This window comes from Porites lutea, chromosome 2, assembly GCF_958299795.1.
Source record: "Porites lutea chromosome 2, jaPorLute2.1, whole genome shotgun sequence".
NCBI classification, from domain to species: domain Eukaryota; kingdom Metazoa; phylum Cnidaria; class Anthozoa; order Scleractinia; family Poritidae; genus Porites; species Porites lutea.
In genome coordinates this window covers 42,652,449-42,674,536 of record NC_133202.1, presented here as the reverse complement: position 1 = coordinate 42,674,536, position 22,088 = coordinate 42,652,449, and the positions used below count along the sequence as shown (strand labels likewise).

The 22,088-nt window shown below is 38.6% G+C and overlaps 2 protein-coding genes across 2 annotated transcripts in view; one reads left to right on the top strand and one right to left on the bottom strand.

The window, feature by feature from the left end:
* Window positions 1-586: 586 nt before the first annotated feature.
* LOC140926241 (fibromodulin-like) lies at window positions 587-6,297 on the bottom strand. Its single transcript, XM_073376015.1, has 8 exons — window positions 6,008-6,297; window positions 5,404-5,469; window positions 3,817-3,888; window positions 3,410-3,475; window positions 2,474-2,545; window positions 1,934-2,002; window positions 1,447-1,518; window positions 587-674 (listed from the first exon to the last, which is right to left on the bottom strand). Exons 1-8 carry the CDS (start codon window positions 6,295-6,297, stop codon window positions 587-589), a joined length of 795 nt encoding a protein of 264 aa, XP_073232116.1.
* Window positions 6,298-17,734: 11,437 nt separating this feature from the next.
* Window positions 17,735-22,088, top strand: part of LOC140928673 (uncharacterized) — a 25,632-nt gene continuing 21,278 nt past the window's right edge. The window contains exon 1 of the mRNA XM_073378450.1: window positions 17,735-17,834. The gene's annotated coding sequence lies outside the window, so the exon portion shown is untranslated. The remainder of the gene's footprint in view (window positions 17,835-22,088) is intronic.

Genomic DNA, 22,088 nt, shown 5'->3' with positions numbered 1-22,088 from the left:
TACACGAAGTGGTACTTACAAGACTTGTAAGTGACTTAAATGCTGAAATGCTTCTGAGGCTATGCTGTGAATTTTGTTGTTGCTCAAGTTTCTGCAATCATTATAATAATGACAATAGTAAGAACAATCTTATAATTGTTAGGAATGGTAACGTAGGCAGAGTGTACGTTCGAGTCGAGAGGTCGATTGGGCCAGAGGGGAGAGGAAATAGACAGGGTGGCTAGTTTATCACAGGTTGCCCATAGCCGTGGAGTGAGAGTGTGTGAAAGAGCGTTTTGCCCAGTTACCTACCCTGGCCAGGACTCGCTATCCTGACCTGTCGATCCGAAATTCAGCGCATCAGCAATTAGGCCACTGCGCCTCCGATGAATTTCCCACTCCAGAAACCGTAAGGGGAATGGGTTTTCGGCAAACCGATTTCTAGTTTCATTTGGGTGGAAAAGCGTTACTTATGATTACTTAATAATTTCTTGAATACAATCGAGCAATCATGACTACCCCTTGTCCACCCAAACGATCTCAGAGATCACTGCACCAGTGGGGAATTGTTAGACGAAAAATTAGGAAATAAAATTTCAAGCAGTACTTACAAATGCAAAAGTTGAGAGTCGTTGCCAAAAAATGGTTTCAAATTCGGAAAAGTGATTGATTCTATTTTATTATAGTCGACGGATCTAAAAAACACAGGAAAAAAGATGGTTATGACGCAAGAATTTCATTGGACCATCCCAGCATTAGTGCATCCCCGATTACTGCCAGTGAATTACTGTTATTATCACTGAATTGTTATTAAAGCATAATATTCTAAATGCATTTCTAGCCATTTCAAAATACCTAAATTTTAAAGTCTTTCTGATGTAATATGCCCCCAGACCTCTTAGATTGCAACCCTTTTGGGTTTGGATTAGGCCCTCATCCACAACCCTGAAACCTGCATCGCCGCCCCTGTGCACTACTTAATTTGCCCAAACACACGAGGTTTCATCAACTAAGTTGATAAAGTAATTTGGCCACCGTATACGTAGAGAAATTGAAAAGCTGACGTTTCGAGCCCATGCCCTCCACCATTGCGAGGTGCTCAAACCTTCAGCCTCTTCACCTTACGGTTACCAAATAATTATCATCTTAGCATATATAACAACATTTTCGTGTTTTTTCCCTTACAAAAGGAGCACAATTTTTTTTATGGAAGTTAACTCCTAATATGCCCATGCAAATTCTTCAGATTGATCTCCACATATTTTCTTAAAGATTTAGTTGAGGAAATCTGATAATAGATTAAAGCATATTTCCGTTGCTGATTTTCAAAATCCAATAAACTCTCCTTTGACATTGTATTGGTAACGTTGAGAAAGTTGACCTTGGTCACTCTTGGGGACTAAAACGGTTTAAGTTATTTACTGTTACATTTTAAGATGATCACACAAGAATAGCCTTCATACTTACAAGTACGTCAAGGATTTGCAGTTGATAAAAGCTGACCCAGGGAACGTTTTTAACTTGTTCATGCTTAAAGCTCTGATTAAAAACCAAGGTAACTCCATTAGAAAAACACTAAAAACATCATTGTAACCAACTAAATTTGATTATAATAAACTAGGACGTTTGTCAGTTAATGGCGACAAAGTTGTTGCAACACGAAAACCTAATTGACCACTCCAGAAAATACCATAACATACCATAATGCTCTTTGTTTGTCACCCCAAATTTTGCATAAGCATTGTTTTCAGTTTCTCTTGGGGCCATTTTAACTCCCAAGAGAAACTTAAGACAAAGCTTATGCAAAATTTTGGAGTGACAAACAAAGAGCATTATGGTATGTTATGGTATTTCTGGAGTGGTCAATTAATAATGATAATGATAAAAAAAGTAATAATAATACCATTACTGATGATAATAGTAGTAGTAACTAAAGATAATAAAAATTTCTTACATGTACTTTAGATTCGGCAGATCAAACCACTTATCAGGAATCCATTCCAACTCATTGTCGATGAGAATTCTGAAAAAGAAGCAAACAATAACTCTCCAATATGGCCTAGAAACGGCTTCCTAGTATCCAAGACCTTGAAGTCAGTTCTCGACCCTATCAACTATCTGGACGCTTCTACTTAGAAATCGAATCAAGCAGCGATTGTTTTTTTCGATTGACATTGAAATAAAAGAGGAGCAGTGATAATCTTCCAACCATTTTCACATACATCAATGTACAATCAAAGAAAAGGAACGGAAGCCTTGCAAACTGACGTGAAAGACATTTTATACGTCTTACTATCTAAAATGGGGTATTGGTATACCTTTACCGTTATACCTTCAACGTTATCACTCTGCGAATGAATAGCATTGATTTGAGAGGCGCCGCATGAACGGGTCTCAGCACCCGACAGGTTTGCAGGGGAATTTTTCTGTTAAATATTAGGTTTCCTACAATAAATGCACAGTTAGTCATCAGCAACCTGCCTCTCGGACTTACATTTTAACAAGATTCTTTGGTAAAGCTGTATAGTTGTGACGCCATAGCTTAATCTTGTTGTTGTACAGATCTCTGAAAAAAAGGTAATTTATAATAATCAGCATTTTAAGGGTTTGATAGAGCTCGAGCAGATAACACCATGACTAATCTTAAATTTTCTTGGCTAAACGTTGCAGTTAGTTGTTTAATTTTTGGGAGCTTAAGCAACCAGGACGGCAACGGTAACGAAAACGACGTCACCTGAAAAGCGAATTCACGCTCTTTCAATCCTGTTACTCTTGTTCCATTTCATATAATTTGTTTAATGTTGAGGAATGTTTATTGAGTTTATTTTAAAGGACTGTAGTTAAGTTAAGAAAAAGAAAAAAGTTGTCTTGTAATCACGTCATACGTGAAACTAGGAAGTTTCTCGTCCTAGTCGTCCAACAACGGCAAAGAAATGTACAAAAAAGTGTAATGCCGTCCCAGGGGCCCCACTCACATATTTTAATGACGGGGGGGTCCTACAGAGGTTCATATTTTATACCCCAAAAAATCCCAACTTCAGAATTTGTCTACCCAAAAAAATCCCTCAGTGTTTTTGCATCAGCAAATTTTATTATTTATCTTCTGGAAAGCTAGAACATGCCAACTTCAACTTTGGTTTTGGTCAAAAACAAAACTATAAATTACGCTTATGTTATTTTTGATTTGAGCTGATGAAAAATACAATACCCAAAAAAATCCCTCTGTTGTTTTCGCGACCCAAAAAAATCCCGTCGTCTTTCATAGACCCAAAAAAATCCCTTTTGGCCAAAATGTCAGACCCAAAAAAATCCTTCGGACCCCCCCCGTCATTAAAATATGTGAGTGGGGCCCCTGGGAATGCCGTTCTCGATGCCGTCGCCCTCGATCGTGAGGTTCCTCATGTACTTAGAGCTACGGCTTTAAGCTTACAGTTCTTGCAGAGCTGTGTTTGTGGACAGGTCAGGAAAGTCATCCAGTTCATTCATGGCAAGATTTCTATTAAAGAAAATGGTAAAAAGACAAAAATTCAGGGATTTAAAGTAGCCATAATACAATGACTTTGCTGCGTTTACATCAATATCCTATAATGTTTTTCGTTATCACTTTCAGAACGACTGTGCTTGAAAAGGTAAATGACAAAGACGATGAATCGACTGAAGACTGTTCATTTTCGTCCACTCAAGATTTAAAACCGCTTAGACTGTTTTTGCTTAATTTTCAGCAAAAACACCAAAGGTAAAAAAAAAATATTGTATTGAAAAGGTCAAATCCCCACATGCTTTCATCTGTTGATTTAACATTTATAAAATGTTTAATATTTCAGAAGGAACACTTACATTTTTCGTAATTGCGTCAAGTTGTGAAAAGCTTCCTCTTCGATGTCTTTAAGTTGTGACTTAAAAATCTTACTGCCACAAAAAAAGTTAGAATACGTTTCAAATTACAGTTTCAATTCACATCGATTTAATCAGCAAATGAGTCGTTAGGACAAAAATATAGTATTTGTCACCTCGAGAGTTCACCAATACATTACAATCTATCTGAAGTATAGCCAAGATCAGTTGTCAATAGGGCCGTTTATACGAGAGAAAATAAGCCGCGGCTTACTCTGGCCGCGGCTTACATAAGACGCGAAAGGAACCATTTATACGAGTACGGCTTATATTAGACGCGAACTGCTCGTATAAATGGTTCACGGCTTAGTTCGCGGCCAGGTTGTACTTTTAATAAGCGTAGATTTAAAATCAAAATCAGCAAACTTACGCTTGTCGAAGTAGCACAGACATCGAGCTGCCCCGCAATCTCAAGCTCGCCGCATATGAGCAGGATTTGTTTTTCTTTTGGGGGACTCCACACATTTCTTTTTTTACATGAATCTCTATCCGCCATTTTCCACGGTGTAAATGTAAACAAAACTCATTTTCCCGCCATTGCAACGCGCGTCTCTTGGCCGTGAAGGTCTGGGATGTAATTGAAAACAGAGCATGCGCAGCAGTCGTTCACGGCTTCAGCAAGCCGCGGACAACGTTTGAGTGCATTTATACGAACGCTTTCACGTCCAAGGTAAGCCACGGCTTGGATAAGCCCATCCCAAAACCCCTCGGCCAGGATAAGCCGCGGCCTGAGCTGGCCTTGGGTTGAATAAGCCGTGAACATAGATTTTGTACCATTTATACGGGGGGTTCGCGTCTTATGTAAGCCACGGCTTATTTTCTCTCGTATAAACGGCCCTAATGTCTACACTGTCTTCGGCGTAAATTCAGAATCGATCGGGATGAAATTTCCAAAGTATCTCTTTAAAGACAAGATCTTCCATCCCTCCCTCTGTCCCGGTCCGGTCCGTATATCTATCTATTTCTGCATTAAATCGTGTGTCCTTTATTCACCGATTATTTTGATTCACTCCCTCTCCTAGCACCTTTATTCTCACTTGGGCCTGTTTCAAACGTCGTGCTATTGCCGTGCTAAGCTGGCTCGACTGAGGCTCGCCTGCAGCACGACACTAGCACGACTTGGTTTCAGACGTCGTATTTAATTCAGTCGAATAGAACGGCTGTTGCCGAAAACAAAACACAGAAATAAAGAAACGGTTCAGCAAACTTTTAAATATATTCTAATGTATTTATAATTTATGAATTGAGTTCGGCATGGCGGTAGCACGACGTTTGAAACCAAGTCGAGCTACTGCCGCGTAGCACGGCAAGCTTTGCCGTGCTACATGGCAGTAGCACGACTTGGTTTCAAACGTCGCACTACTGCCGTGCTAAAGTCGAATTTAATTCGATCAATTGAGTTCGACGCGGCAGTAGCACGACGTTTGAAACGGGCCTTAGCTATTTTTCCTCTCCTTATTTCCTCCTATAGTAAGCCATGTATAGTCCATGAAAAAAAAATCAAACAAAAGTTAAAAAGTCAGTTCTTACATCTGCGTTAACCTCTTGGGCAACTGTCCACTTCTAACAATCTTGATCACTTTATTCCTTACCTCCCTGTAACAAAACAAAACCTAATTCATTGAGTTACTAGCGTATTAACTACATAGTACATAGTTATCTGCAGTACTTCTTTATTCTAATTGGCCAGCATTCAGAGAACTGATATGAAAGCTCTCGTCTCGAGCATTAGTCCTTCGTCATATCATTGTCCTTTGTATTTAGTAGATCAATCATAGTGAATTGTAAAAACATGACCAGTAATTCACTGTAAGTTTGACAAGAGAAGGGCATTGCTAAGGGAGAACAAAATGACGTCGGTAGTATGTAACGGACATCGATCAAAAGAAAGTGATAAGGATAACGTAGTATCAAGAAGGACTCGACAGGCTAAATCGGCTCACACAATATCTTGATTCTCAACCATGATTACGACAGCTATCAGACTTATTTTTCAAATGCAATCTTTTTACAGTTTCAAACGCGAGTAAGGAACGTTTCTGAGGACGCAGTATCGAAAAGCAGTTAAGAAAAACATTGCAAAAGGCGCTGTTTTTGAATCGTTAGCGCCTTATATACTTAAAGTATTACTCACACGACTGTTGATGAAGACCCATCACATTTTAATTCCTCTGTGACAGTATCACAATCACAACCTTGGCAAACCTGCTCCGATATCTCTGACCGTGCACGCTTGTATTTCTCTCTATACAAGTCTTTGTTATTCCAAAAGCCATCCCATTCTGTATATCCTAAGGTAGGATATCTATTTGCCCAATATGAATGCCCTACGAACTTCTGAGGACCATGGTTAGGGAAGGATTTCACCAGCTTTGATGATGCAATGAAAATGACCAGTAGTCCTGTTACTTGAATGCAAGACATTACTTAGAGATGAAGTAGCTCTGTTTAAATGGAACTTTTTGCGTTCCTTTTTACCACGATCTTGTACTGATCTGTATCACGACCCGAGCTTAAATAGAAGATTCCTTGGTTGCTACGTTTAATTGACACAAACTAATGTGATTTACTTACTATTTAGCGGCACACACAAAAAAGGCGTTAGTTGATTGAATAAGAGCAAAAATGTCAAACTTTCCATAAATATTTGAATTTTCCATTACGGTTTTGACTTTGTCAAACATGCTGTGTGTTTAACCCTACTAACACTTCCTTGGAGAGTTTAATAAATATACATAGGATCTTTTTTTTGAATATCTTATCGGATTTACAAATCCGATAAGTATTGACCCTGAAAAACTGTATCGAACCACCTTAAAGTTGTTATTGTTGTTATTGCTATACAACTAACAGCTCGATGCATCGTGTTTTTGGGAAAGAGTGTGCAGGCCCTTTGAATCACGCTATCACTCCTCTCTGATGTGTATTTTACCTTTTCAACTTCCTAGTAAAAGTGAAGTGTCAGTATATGGGTTTACTTTATGCGACTTGAAAAACCCAGTAAAGGCCATTATTGCATTTATTTTATATTAAAATATATTAAATAAATATTAAAATATTAAAATATATTAAATAAATATTAAAATAAAATAAATGCAATATCGTTTCCAAAAAGAGAGGAAAAGTGTGTGGGGACAGCACTAAGTAAGTTCTTTCTCTTTAGTGCTTGCCCGTCGATTGACTGAAAGGTCTTGAACTTGCCATGGAGTTGGTTGAAATGACATGGCTTTAACTTCATTTTTTTACAAATTCCTCAAACCTTAGTTCACGAATCCTAGCCCGCCATTACGGGTATAATGTAGCGCACTTAAATAAGCCATAAGGCACCGTTGATGCAATTAAGAGGTAATAGACAAAGGAAACAAGTATTGATAGGTTGGGTGTTTCCGTCAGTATCCGCTCTTAGGGACGGACCATTAGAAAACATGGGGGGCGGGGGCGGGCGAAGTACAGAAAAAATATTCGCGCAAGTGGAAATTAAATGAAAAAAAATTCTTGCACGCCAATTAATCCTAAAAAATATTCATGCTATGGCCTAAAAATTCATACAAGGAATTTGATAACGAAAAAATATTCCTGCCGCTCGAAAAATTCCCCTCCCCCCCATAATTTTTCTAATGGTCCGTCCCCTAGTGAATCGGACCTTCTACGCCTGTTTCGTCAAGCATGTGCAATGGAAAATGCAATAGAATATCGGAAGTTGTTTTATAAGTGCGAGGAAATCCGTGTTAGCTGTTTCTCAAAATCAAGTGATGTGTTTGATCCCATTGTACTAAATGGAAAGCAGATTGAGAAAATCTCATCTTGAAAAGTCCTTGGCCTTAACATCTCTGTCGATCTCAGATGGAACGAAAACGTGAAAGCCGTTTGTGGAAATGCTACTTCGCACTTGCGCTTCGATTTCCTCCTGCAGTTGGAAAGTGCCTCTCGCTCTGTTTTCTATGTTCGGTCATTGAATACGCTTGCGAAGTTTCTTACTAATCATTACCGCAGTAATAGCCTGGGTAACAAGCTTTTCCTCTTTTTCGTTCTCGTTCCAACTTTCTCGACGAACTGACCTGGAAACGTTTGCTACGCAATCTACCGAAGTACCTGTCAGACTCACTATTATTCCTGATTGATATCTACTATTCGCTAGCTTTATTTGTAGCAAATCTCCCCAACGGGAAAATCACGAGTCTGTTTGATCGCAGAAAATCTTTGACCAAGAAATTGCTTGATAAAATTGTTAACAGTAACTCATACAATGCCATGAATTCTTAAAATTAGTTAACTGCGATGGATATTTCCCCAATTCTGATTGGTTAAAATCAGAATCAGATGGATATTTCCCCAATTCTGATTGGCTAAAAGCACACGCATAATTCACCATAACCAGTTACTGATGACCACATTTGGAAGAATTTTGTGTTAAACGAGGAAATGACAGCAAAAATGCAGCCTTCTACAGGTTAATGCACCGTTAACTGAGAAGACCTGGGAACGAGACTGAGTTGTTTTCGTTGTAAAAACTAAAATGGCGGACACTTCACTCGTTTCAAGAGTAAGAACTACGGCTGGAACTAGGCGAAATAATGGCTAAAAACATAGCAAAAACAGCAAGAAGACAACTCGGAGGGCGACATATGCTGTGTGGAGAATATTTGCGGAGCTGGACAAACCTAAACGTAAACTATCGAAGATAAACTTAACATCGATGCAGGTAAGCATGTTTTAGCTATGCTTTTAAACTACGAATTATTTTGAATGAATAATTTAATGAGTTCTAAAGAGATGCAACTAACCGGCTTATAACATTATTTAACAGTTAATGAATGAGGCTGAGTATCTTATGAAGAATTATGGAGATCTCGGAGGGTGTCATCCGCCTCGGCCTCCGGCCTCGACGGATAACACCGTCCTCGATCTCCATAATTCTTCATAAGATACTCAGCCTCATTCATTAATTGTTAAATAATGTAATAAGCCGGTTAGTTGCATCTCTAATACTCTAATACTCTACTTGACTCCAGCAGTTTCTGATCACAGCTAGATCTGCGTTCGTTGCAGAGAAGTTTTTTTTAATCTTTCAGGACCCCTGCTCCAGAGGTAGGTGAAATCCAGGGGTGAAATATACATTCCTTTCCCTACACGGCAGTATATATTATTATAAACACTTGTGAAAATCACTTCCTAGGCGGCCAGCCCAGTATTCCACGGAAACTCTTTTTACTTTTTAGGGTCTCCGCTTAATGCTTTAGTAATTTTCTGGAGCATGCCATTTAAATTCCCTGGAAAAAGAAAGAAAAGGGGAAATAGCAAACTCTACTATTGAGCTTTTTACGCGGCAAAGTCCTTACTCAATCTCACTGAGGTATTAAGATGCACCTCCGTATAGCTCAATCTTTCTTTAGCTTAAGAGTAAGCCTGCTAGCCGGCACTTTTGTTGGAGCGCGGTGCCAGAAACGTAATTCACCGGGCAAGCTACAGTGCTTCCGGACTAAGCTGAATTTGCTTAAGTTAACAACTGGTTTATAGCTAAAAGGAATTTTATAAAAATTAAGAATTTAGATATATAAAGTACTCCTTTATGTATAATTAAAGCTAATTAAAATCCAAGTTCAATCAGAGAACGTGTACATGCCCAGTAGTAAAGAGTTCTAAAGAGATGCAACTAACCGGCATATTACATTATTTAACAGTTAATGAATGAGGCTGAGTATCTTATGAAGAATTATGGAGATCGAGGACGGTGTTATCCGTCGAGGCCGGAGGCTAGCAGGCTTACTCTTAAGCTAAAGAAAGATTGAGCCATACGGAGGTGCATCTTAATACCTCAGTGAGATTGAGTAAGGACTTTGCCGCGTAAAAAGCTACAATAGTAGAGTTTGCTATTTCCCCTTTTCTTTCTTTTTCCAGAGAATTTAAATGGCATGCTCCAGAAAATTACTAAAGCATTAAGCGGAGACCGTAAAAAGTAAAAAGAGTTTCCGTGGAATACTGGGCTGGCCGTCTGGGAAGTGATTTTCACAAGTGTTTATAACAATATATAATGCCGTGTAGGGAAAGGAATGTATATTTCACCCCTGGATTTCACCTACCTCTGGAGCAGGGGTCCTGAAAGATTAAAAAAACTTCTCTGCAACGAACGCAGATCTAGCTGTGATCAGAAACTGCTGGAGTCAAGTAGAGTATTAGCATTTTTCTCTCAATGTTTTACCTCTCGTCGGCATACTGATTGTTATAACCGAGCCAGGAAAGCACAAATGAGAGAAGATAAAATTTATCAGGGCGATGAATAGAAGGATTCCGATGTCAGCGCCGCAATAAGGTGAAGAATAAGGAATTTCTTGACGCAAAAAGGGCCTTTTCGAGATTATCCGGCGTTCGAAAATTGAAACGCCTCCAGATGCCTCGCAGAGAATGCTATATTTTGAAAAATACAAAATTTCAAGCGGTTGTATTTAAAATTGATATGCTAATGCACATCTCAGCCTGTGGCAGCGAGGTGAAAAAGTGAAGAAACTGCTCAAGTTACATACAAAACTAATTGTTTGAGTCTGATGCCGTAAGACGCGGTATATTGCACGGCCTCTGAAATAAGTGGCCACGACTAGTCTATGTTGATCTTTTTTCTTCTGTTTAAAATTTGATTACTTATAGTCTTGAGCCGGTAAACACTACGATTAAACTGTACTTACAATTCTGTTGGGTTACCAGAGCACTGTAATTCTTCCTTTAAAGTATCGCACAGACATCCGGTGCATGCCTGGCCAGACGTTTGTGAAGAACCCCTGTTGTACTTAGTTCTTCCACTGTAGTGATTATTCCAAAAACCATCCCAGTCTGTGTAGCCCAATGAAGGATATCTGCGAGTCCAGTAATCGTAACCCAGATATCTTTGTGGACCATGGTACGGAATAGCTGTGGCTACTACTGTATAAACCGCTATCAAAATCCCTAAATGAAAGAACAATGCCATTGCTTCCTTGTAAAAATCAAGTAATTGTTCCGATAAACGGCTAAGCAGTTGAAGAATAGCTTAGCTTCGGAGAATCTAGTTTTCATGTCTTAAACAAACATGACAGGATTCTTGCGTTGCTATCCGCTGTGGCAAAGGTTAATAGAACTTTCATGTTTTTTTGTTGATAACAGCAAAGCTGTCATCGCGTGTAAATAAATGGACAGATCGATTATTGTATGTGTCAACAGGTTAGATTATTAACCAGGCCAGATAATAATGGTAATGGTATCTTTTTAAAAGTTCCCAAAGCTCGATCATATTGCAATATTGATATTTATATGCGTAAAATCAAAACTGAAATTAATCAAGGAACATTTTCTTGCAAATTGTAGATAACCTTGTGATTTGAAAGATTAGGGTGCATAATGCCCTGCATATAATATTAAACTAGAGGTAATTAATCAATTCCAGTAGCCGATTACTAAAGTAATCGGCTCCTGTCAATTCTTACTAAGGCCTGTTTCAAACGTCGTGCTAAGCTGGCTCGACTGTAACTCGACTGCAGCACGACACTAGCAGGACGACTTGATTTCAGACGCCGAATTTAATTCAGTCGAATAGAACGGCTGTTGCCGAAAACAAAATACAGTGATAAAGAAACGGTTCAGCAAACTTTTAAATGTATTCTAATGCATTTGTAATTTACATGTATGAATTGAGTTCGGCAAGGCGGCAGCGCGACGTTTGAAACCAAGTCGAGCTACTGCCGTGTAGAACGGCAAGGCTTGCTGTGCTACACGGCAGTAGCACGACTTGGTTCAAACGTCGCGCTAAAGCCGTGCTTAAGTCGAATTTAATTCGATCAATTGAGTTTGGCACGGTAGTAGCACGACGTTTGAAACGGGCCTAAACGAATCGGTGAAATAAATCGCAGGAAGGAATACAAAACGACGGCATCACATGACGTTAGAACAGGCTGGAAGTACGCAATGCCGCTATGAAAACCGGAAGGGGGAGGCACTAAAAAGAAGTTTTATACGGTTAGGTTCCGCCCCGGGGGGGGGGGGGTACTCCCATACATTACCTATACGGGTATGTGCCGCCCAACGGGGTCGTGATTTTGAAGCTCCTGATCTAGAACGGGGTATCCATTTCAGAGGCGTTTTCTAGAGCGGGGTATAATATTTCGAACGCACGAAAGCTCCAGTTTTTGTAAGCAGCCATTTGAAATTATTCAAGGACAGATTGTTTTTAAAAATACGGTTCAATGCGTTAACAAGCAAACTGTTGTACTCTTATTGCACCCTAGAACGGAGTATAAAAAATTGGCTTATTTCTAGAACGGGATATCAGTTTTAGGGCGAATTCTAGAACGGGGTATAAAAAATTGGCTCATTTCTAGAAGGGGGTATCAATTTTAGGGGAAATTTTTTTGAGAACGGGGTGCCAATTTGGAGTCCCGGACGGCACATACCCACCCAAAAAATACCCAAGTGCCCCCCCCGGGGGTTCCGCCCCGAAATGCAACCCCCTTAGTATACCATTTTTGTACTTCTTTCGTCTACCTTCTATTGACTGATAATACCCCTTTCACATACTTTGTTTAGAACTTTGCATCCCTTTTAACTGCTGTAACGGCACTGTTTTTAAAATATGAATAAATCACAAAAACAGAACGTTAACTCGACTTTTTCACAACCATTTGTAATGCACCTGTTAGCTCTTTTGGGCCTTTTTACTACCCGCTAATATACTCTAACAAGTGAAGAAGTGTACCTAAAAAAGGTACCCTTTTGGCGGAGCCTCCCGGGAGGCTGCCCCGTATTGGGGTCCTATTGGCTATTTTAGGGAGTACCCCCGGGGGAAGAAGATATCAAACACAATTTTATTAGGGAGCACCAACCATAATAAATCATCTTTTATTTATTTTTGCGGCATAGCATTGAACCTTGAAAAAAATTGGCCCAATTAGAGCATACTCCTCAAACTGGACCATTAGTTTTAGACTTTTAATAACTGATGCGAAGACACGTTTTAAGTACACTTTTTAAAAAGCAGGGGCGGATCTAGGGGGAAAGTGCAGGGGGTGCGCACCCCCCCCCCCGAGATGACCTGCGGTTTTCTAATACAACTGGTATTCTGCAAAACAAAAAAAAAACTATGTGGTTTATTGGTGTTGAAGTAGAGCAAGAGACGAGTGCACCCCCCGTAAAAAATCCTGGATCCGCCCCTGAAAAGATAGCAAATAGCGTGACATAGCTCTTTTCAACCCAAGGTGGGCAGCTTCCCGGGTGGGGGGAAGGGGGGGGGGGGGCTTACCACAGGTTGAAAAAAAAGCAACAACAACAACAAGCAAACAACAACTTTTTTTATTTCAGTATTCCCACGTGGGTACATGGTATTACCTACATTATTTATGTTATAAATCTTAAATCAAAATAAAGGCTGTAACTAAGGAACAAGTTTCTGTCTATATTCCATACATGAATGTATCTAAGCAGCTGTAAGTCTGTAGATATGAGGATCGACATTGTTATGAAGACGGTTTTTTCATTGTTGTCAAAATTATTAAAAAGAGGGTATCTATTACTAATGTTTCTGGACAAGTTAGATCGAAGACATGATCGTAAAGATTACAATTGAATAGAAAGTGTTCAACTTCATTTATGACAGCTGGGGCAAATTCTGGAGTTTTCGGTACTGTATGTCTGCCCATTTAATTTGTAATCGGTGGTTGCCAAGTCTGAATTTTTGCGATTTATATTAGCTTATATTGGTGATTATGTTCAAGCAATGACTTTTGTGACGGTAATTTTTGAATATTGAGTAAAATTTTAGTTTCTAGTTATTTCTTATTAGTTTATATTGGTGTGAAGTCAGTTCTACACGAATAGTTAATTGGATACTCTTTATATATGTTGAGGAGTTGTTATAATTTAAATACAATTCATTGAGATTTGAATTGTTGCATAGGGTATTAACTTTTTTCATAAGACTCGTCTGGTTTTTCTCAGCCATATCTTTTGATATTTTTAAACAATGCTCGGCATAATTATCATCTTGTTTGTTTTCTAAATGTCTTCAAAATTTGATAATATTTACGTTAGTTATTTCCTTCAGTGGTAGTCGTACAAATTAATTTCTGTATGCAACATTTGGACACTGTTTATTCACACCTAGAACCTGTTTACAGAACTGAATTTGTGTTTTCTCTATTATATCATTCTCCTATGAGTTATAATCATCTTTATCGTAGATGCTCCAAACCTGAGATCCATACATCAGGATTGGAGATACAGTGAATTAAAAAAATTTGTTAGAAATACCTATTGGAAGTATAAGAAAGTTAACCTGCTGACGAGTTGCAAATATGGATCTCTTGGCTTTGTCTTTTAGGAACTTTAACTATTTGTAGACAATTTTACCCCAAGGTAAGTGTAACTATTAGTGATTTCGATTTTTTCATTGTTAATGTAAAATTGGTGCTTAAATTTAAAGTGGTCCAACCTCGTTCCCAGGGCTCTCTCCCGGAAGATTACAATTTTTGTTTTCTTGATGTTTATATTCATCATCCAGTTGTTACAGAATTTGGAAAGTGTGCACAATAATAATAATAATAATAATTTACATTTATATAGCGCAAACCTCTATATGAATATATTCGGTTGCGCTTTACAATATTTATGTTAAAGGTGACTAAAGCGTGAGAAACTATTAAGAACTACAATAAAAAGTATTAAAAACTATAAAAAAAACCTACAATAAAAGCCAACAATTAAATCTATTTAAAAGCTAAATTACAAAAAAATGAATTTTAACAGCAGTCTTAAAAGTATCCAATGTCTTCATGTTGCGAATTGCCGAAGGTAATGCATTCCAGAGATAAGGTGCAGCTGACTGGAATGCACGATCGCCAAGAGTTGGATGGGTCTTAATGCCTGGTAACTCGAGGAATATAGACTCATTTGACCTTAGAGAGTACCTGGATTGCTTCTTGATAGTAATTAAATCAATTAAATAATTATGAGCTTGACCATATAAGCACTTAAATGTCAAAAGTAGAATCTTAAGGTATCAGCCACCCTTAAAATTGCCATTTTTCCATATTTGAGGTTTCAACGTTTTCAAATAGATATGCTTCAGTGCATTCTTTTAAAAAAAATTAGAAAAAACTATTATTTTTGTCGAAAGATATCGAGGGTAAAAGATTTTTTCTCGTTAATTATCTTAATTGATCTTTGACAAGATCTTTCATACTAGTGTCATATATCAATTAACTTCCCTGTTAACTAGTAACGTGATACCGAGTGCGTGCTTCGACACAACACGTGCGAATTGTCTTCGCGTTGTTTATAGCCTTTAGATTTAGCGTTTGCTTCGGTGAAAATGCCGCCAAAAAAAAGAAAAGGTCGTGTCCGTTTTCGTCATCGAAACCGAGAGCGAAAAAGAAATCGAAGAGCGAGTTTGACAAAGAATGGACCGCAAAATTGGCAGAGAGCGACAAAGGCTCATTTTATCAGCAAGAGAAGTGGCTCGAGGGGTTGGATATTCAGAAAACCGAAAATGCTGCAGTTGCTGAGAGTGCAAGCCGCTCCAAAATCCAGCTTGAAGAGCCAGATGAAGAAAGCCAGTTAAGCTCATCGACCCCATCTGCTGATAGAACGTGGAAAACAATAAGCAGTCGAGGTATCGTATCGAGCAAAAAGCTGCTTGAGAAACTGGACGAGTCTGTATCTTGTCGATTTTGCCAGGGAAGAGTCCAAGTCATGGAAAATGTAGCGACTAAGCATGGACTTGGTTCTACCTGGAGAATCCAGTGCGAGAATGAAAGCTGTTCGTCGCACAACACAAATTCTGTTTTTAATTCTTCCAAGAAGAGCATAGCGTTTGAAATAACCGGGCCTCAGTTCTTGGCCTTCGAGCAATCGGTGGTGGACATTCGGCGCCTTCAAAGTTTTTTAGTTTCCTTGGCCTGGCGCCGATTAACAAAAACGCCTGGGCGGATCATACAAAAAATATCGAAGGAGAGGCAAAACTTTTGCTCGAGAAAGAATTAAACCGTGCTTCTCGTGGTGTAAAAGAGTGGAAGTTTTCCAACGGATAATTAAACTGTTCACTTGCTTGCCGCGAAAGTTTGTTACTGTTACATGTTACCTGTCATAGTCCTATTGTTAGAGAAAATTGATCCCTCTCTGATATCGATCAAAATAAACATTCAGGTGTTATAATCTCATTCCAGGTAGGATGCCGCCAAAAATGTATTTTCTATCTTATCTCCGAACGCAAATTTTGCCGATCGACTCGTACGTTTTGAACTCCAAGTCGGCAGCCTTTCAATCAATTTGGCTAAAATTTGGCCAGAGTGATGCCATATATCTCTTCTACAAAACCGTGTCTGCGAATTTTAATACTCCTTTTCATTTTAAAGCTAGAGCTTTTTTTCCACAGGGAGTGTTGACTAATTGCCTTCCCCAACTTCATTTGTTAATAAAAGAAAAACAAACGCACTTGTCAGAAATCCGAGACACAGTTTTTTAGTGGAACGTGTTGAGAAGCGAATGCGGTGTTAATTGTTTTCTTCCGTTTATTTTCGGCGGGAGTGGAACATGATTTATAGAGACGTGTACTTGTACACAAAGCGTTCCAATTTCGGAACACATTTAAGTAAATCGTTTTTGTTAGCTCAAATCCATAATCTGGAATTATTAAGCTTTTAAAAAATATATGGTTTATAGGGGTTTTTATAAAAACAACTAACGCTACAGCGATCCGCGTGCGGACGGTCCTGAAGGGTGGCTGATACCTTAAACGTTTTGCAATCCTAACCTAAGAAATGCAGATTTTGTCTTACCTCGGTTTAAAACTGTTACTTATGGAAGGCATTCTCTCAGATTTCTCGGACCACAATTGTTGTCAAAATTAAGCAAGGAGGAGAGAAATATTGGAACTTTGGCAACTTTTAGGACAATGATACGTTAAAAGGATGTAACATCAGTTGAAGGATGTGAGAGTGAATGCCGCTTATGCCTAGGTTAACTGGACGTACGCATATTTACTTATTCATTTCAGCGTCCGAGCTCATATATGCATTTAGTTTTTATACTGTAAATTTAGAACTTAGCTTCAAAGTGTTACAGAGTAAATTTAGAACTTAGTTTTTAAGTGTAAAAGAGTACTTAGCTTGAATAGTGTTAATTTCCGGCTTTTTTATATGTTTTATAGTATTTAATTAGTTTCATTTAATGAGGTAATTTAGTTTTAAAGGTGTCCCCAATTAGAGCCAATAGGCTCTAGAACGATTAGATACTTTAATAATGTATGTATGTATTCATTTGCCCATTGTGAAGACCACGTCATCTGCGTATAGAAGGCAGTTTAGAGTCGAACCATTTGGTAGCCAGTAATATGGGATCTGTGTCTTGTTTGAACAAGACAAAACCCGAAGAGGACTGGAAACGAGATGAGGAGAGACTGAGCTTTTTAACTTCCCCTCCACAGTCTGCCACTGAAAAAGACTTCCACGGGCAACCCTGTTTTTTTTGTTTGTTTGTTAGATTTGTTGACATTTGACTTAGGACTGAATTTAAGGCCGTGGAAGCAGGGAAAAGAAAAAAAAAAAGAACGACAAAAAAAGAAAAAAAAAATATGATGAAACAAAAGATGACGGGAAACAGAGAAGCCTACAGATATCTTGTTGCTATTTTTATAAGCGTCAGCTCCTTATTGTTAAATTCGTTTTCTTCTTTTTGGAGAAAGCAGAAATCGGCCATACATTAGCCAGCGTGGCTCGCTTTCCTCTCGCACCTAAAACTCCCTTTCCCTTCCCTTTCAAACGCCTGCCACGCAGGCTAGCCATACATGATCTTCTGTCATGCATGACTCAGCTTCAAACCAATATCGATTACATGCCTGATGAGTAATGCATCAAGTCACGGCATTCAAATGAGTAAGATGTTATTTTATTAGTTGCGTGATAATATCGTCTGCGAAGATACACTTTCAAGCTCCAGTTTAAAAGGTATTTATGTCTTAACTTAAACTTGAACTTCTCACGCTTGATCTGATGATGTGTTAATGTCAGTGGTTGTATCATGGCCTGAATAGAGCCGGTTCGCGTAGGCACCTAATTAATCAAGTTATTTTGCTTGCAAATTTGTTCTGATCTAGCATGCAAAAATTATACAAAATCACTTAGACGCGACGTAAAAATGAGATAACATACTTTTTGAGTTAATATGAATCACAGTATTTATGGGTTTTTCGCTTTAAAGCGCCCTGACAGAGCACAGAAAGGCAATACTAATTATAAAGGCAGTCTGCTAAGCAATTCAAGGTGTCAGAATGTAGACAAAACACCCCACACTCATTTTTATTCCTTTAAAAATAAGTGACAAAAGAATAAAAAAATAAAAACAGCACATTTGTCATACGCCCCTGCGTTCTTTGAAGCTTGGAATTTATTTTCCGCAATCTCGCACATCAAGCCCTCTCTCTGGGGACGTCTGCAGGCAGGCTGTTATATTCAAGCAATGCCCTAGCGAAACAAGTGGAAGCTGATTTACTGTTAGGGAGCTTATCGGCAAACAACACAAAGATGGCAACGAGAAGGTAAAAAAGAATCGGTTTCTAAGTAGAACAAAAACTCTGCGCTTGCAGTACTGTGATCTAATACACCTTATAGCTCTTTTTGGTAAATTTCTTTGACGTGTACTGCACGGCTGCAACGTGAAAAGTTTTCGCTTGCGTGTGTACAGCTGCCTCCTGCGACGTTTTTTGGACGACGAGCTTATGAGCTTATAACAGCGCTTAAGATTTCAACTCCAGGAAATTTCGTCTACATTTTTTCAAATTGATGAGATGCTAAATAGACGCGATAAAGTAGAATGCAGATTCAATTTGTCGTGACGTTTTGACTTTCGTCGTGGTCATGGCTGCTTAGCTCCCTATTATCCCGAAAGAAGCAGAAGGATGTTCAAGCGTTACGTCAGAGGACCAAGAGCTAAATTTATACTCCGTTATATGTTAACTGTTTGTTTTGGGTGTTTAATGCTTGTGTCTTTAAGCCACAAGCATGTCGGCCCTTCTTTGTTGCTGAAACTTGAATAGAATTGCAGTGATAAAATAAACGTGTTATGTGTGACAAATGGTATTACAACGGCGCCGTAGTCAAATTGAATATTGTATAATATATTGGGTAATAGACACGTCTCCATACTACCTGCCTCGATTAGTTCCGCTATTTTGTGGGGAGTCTGTATTTGTATTTTATTTATTGTGAATGTAAACAAATAAAGCTAGACCGCGTAATAATCATATTATCCCCTGTGATGTGTTACGCATTGTCTTCTTCTACAGCCAAATCAGTTTATTACGTTTTGCGTTTATTGACATGAAATACCCAATCTTTTAACCGCAATGACCCTTTCGCACTACGCCAGCTTTAGCATTCAGGCTACAAAATAAATATATTGATGCCTGATCAAAGGTTAAGCTGTTTTTTCGAAAATTTCCGCGCCGTGAAAAAAGCTGTTCATCAAAGGAGGACATCTCTCTAGATGCCTTGTTAAGATAAATCCGACAAGCGACAGGTCCTGTAAGGTAGCGACAGCGCAATTTGAAAATATCGTGACGAAAGACAACGTTTCTCTTAATTTAGCGAAAAAGAACGGTAGTTTTGGTATGCAATTTGAAGACCAAGAATTTGCCAAAAGGATTAGGAAAAAAGAATGACCAGAAGGATTAAGCATTTGAAGCTATTAGAAAAATCTCAGGGATGTCATCGTGAAGTCATCTTTGTATCATTGAAGGTCTCCATCTTTGAGAGAGTTGTCTGTGTGGCCTTTTAACAGCTCCCTCCCCTCTCCGTGTTAGGAAGTAAAACTTTTAATCACTCATGATGCTAAGTTTCATAAGCGGCATGCATAACGATTGAGACTTGAGACTCAGTTGCATGCAGTCCTTATTATTTGGGCGTGGCCCAAATAGAGTAATCGAAACGGCTTGTTTTGACGCAAAAGTGCAATAGGCACGCAATACGTGCTAACGTAAACAAGGCAAGTAAACAAGCGAGGCAAGGCGAATGTCTTGCCATGCGAACGTCATTCAACACTACATATTCGTATTCGTATTTTTTGACTTGGTGCATCAAATCAAAGAAATGCTTCCCAAATGATGGTTTAATAAAAATGCAGACTTACTGGATATTGCAAAATCTTTGCGGATTTACAGGTATAAATGTCAGTTTTTGGTAATTGCATTACCATCTACACTAGATGGTGTTGCATACCAAGGAAAAGAAAAATGGATATAGCAGACTAAAATAAAATGGAATAAAAAGGCAGCTGAGATTTCCCTGCGAACAGAGGTTTCTTTCTAGCATGGCTTTGAGCGTTACGAGGTCATTTGCATGACTTGTCAATTACATAGTTGTAAACAAACCAACTAAGCGACTAAAAACCCACAAGTGACGCGAATGACTGTTAATGCGAAAGGCCACGCCAGAAAGAAACTTTTCCTCACAGGTTAGCTAAGATCATTATAAACAGTGATTTATGAAGTCTTGAGGTTTCTTCTTTAAAATGCAATAAAGATAAATAACCTAAAATAACTCAGTTTTGGAAAGCATTGGAAAACCAAGAAGCATTGCTTACGGGAGCTGAGCAGGCTGTCCCAATGCCAAAAAGCTAAATGCTTTTATGGACATTTTTAGACTCAGAGCGCCGAAACCTAAGAAACACATCAAAAATACATTGTAATGACCTACTTTGCAAATCAACTCTCACGGAATAATATTAGAGATAGGCTTATGGAAAAAGTATATATTGTATCCCCCAAAAGCCTCAAAGCGTCAAACTGGACTATCACTTTGTTAGTTGAACCGTTCAAGGAAAAAGGAAAAAGGTAATTCCCCAATTCATTATCCTAAATCAGCTAAATTTCCTTTAACCCTTGTGGTTAACAAATACCTTTTTAAGAAAACTTATAAATGTATTTATATGGCAGGGCTAAGGCTGTAGTAGGCTCGATTTCTTTCGTCTCCAGTGGGCTCATTTTCCCGAACAGCGGCTGGTAATCGAGCCTAAGGCTGTAGCAATTCAGTAAGAACGTGAACCACTCATTGGGACAATAATGTTTTAACTGAATTTTCTTGTTACATTCACTTGATACATGAGTCCTTTGAATCGATCGACTGTTGTGAAGTAGATAGATAGATCATGTCGCATCGATCAGTTTACCTTAAAGTTCAGTTATCATAGGTGTGTCGAATAATTTCTCTTGTAATTTTTAGATTCAGAGTGCCGAAACCTAAGAGACACATCAAAATACATTGTAATGACCTAATTTGCAAATCAACACTCACAGAATAATATTAGAGATAGGCTTATGGAAAAGGTATATATTGTATCCCTCGGTCTCCAAAGCGTCAAACTGGACTATCACTATGTTAGTTGAACCGTTCAAGGAAGAAGGAAAAAGGTAATTACCCAATTCATTATCCTAAATCAGCTAAATTTCCTTTAACCCTTGTGGTTAACAAATGCCTTTTTAACAAAATTTGTAAATGTATTTATTTGGCAGGGCTAAGGCTGTAGCAATTCAGTAAGAACGTGAACCACTCATTGGGACGATAATGTTTTAACTGAATTTTCTTGTTACATTCACTTGGTACATGAGTCCTTTGAATCGATCGACTGTTGTGAAGTAGATAGATAGATCATGTCGCATCGATCATTTACCTCAAAGTTCAGTTATCATAAGTGTGTCGACTAATTTCTCTTGTAATTTTATCCCGAACCGCTTGTAACTTCTTATTGGGCAAACGCCCCCTGTACCGTTTGCGATGTTCTCATGTAGACAACTAAACAGGACACAACTCTGTGCAGGAAAAAGATCTTTTAAACCATTCAAACTACGCCCGAATGAGCCGCGACACTTAGTCAAACAGGCTGGAGAACTAAGTGCAGCAAAGTAAAGTTGACGCGAAAATACCAAATGAAAATGTTGCTCGACTATCTACCTGTACCAGTCTCCTTCCATCTAATCCTACGATCCTAAAAGGTCTTCCGAAATCTTTTCTCATCAAAATGAAGCCTATAAAATGAAAATGTAGAGCAAAAAAATGGAAAACAAAAGAAAGGGAAAGAGAAAGAAACGGAAGAATGAAAAAGCGAAAGAAGAACATTTTGGAAAAAACTCCTTTCTGCTAATGCCCGAACTTTGCAAGCATCAGGAACAGAAGGCCCCGAAGCGATCTACTCAGACGGTTTAATTT

Coding starts and splice junctions, on each gene's coding strand:
- LOC140926241 (XM_073376015.1), bottom strand. CDS start 6,297: ATGTCTTGCATTCAAGTAACAGGACTACTGGTCATTTTCATTGCATCA. Junction 3,889..5,403: donor CCCAAGAGGTTAACGCAGAT/GTAAGAACTGAC, acceptor TTTTTGTGGCAG/TAAGATTTTTAAGTCACAAC. Junction 2,003..2,473: donor CCAAAGAATCTTGTTAAAAT/GTAAGTCCGAGA, acceptor CTTCTTTTTCAG/AATTCTCATCGACAATGAGT.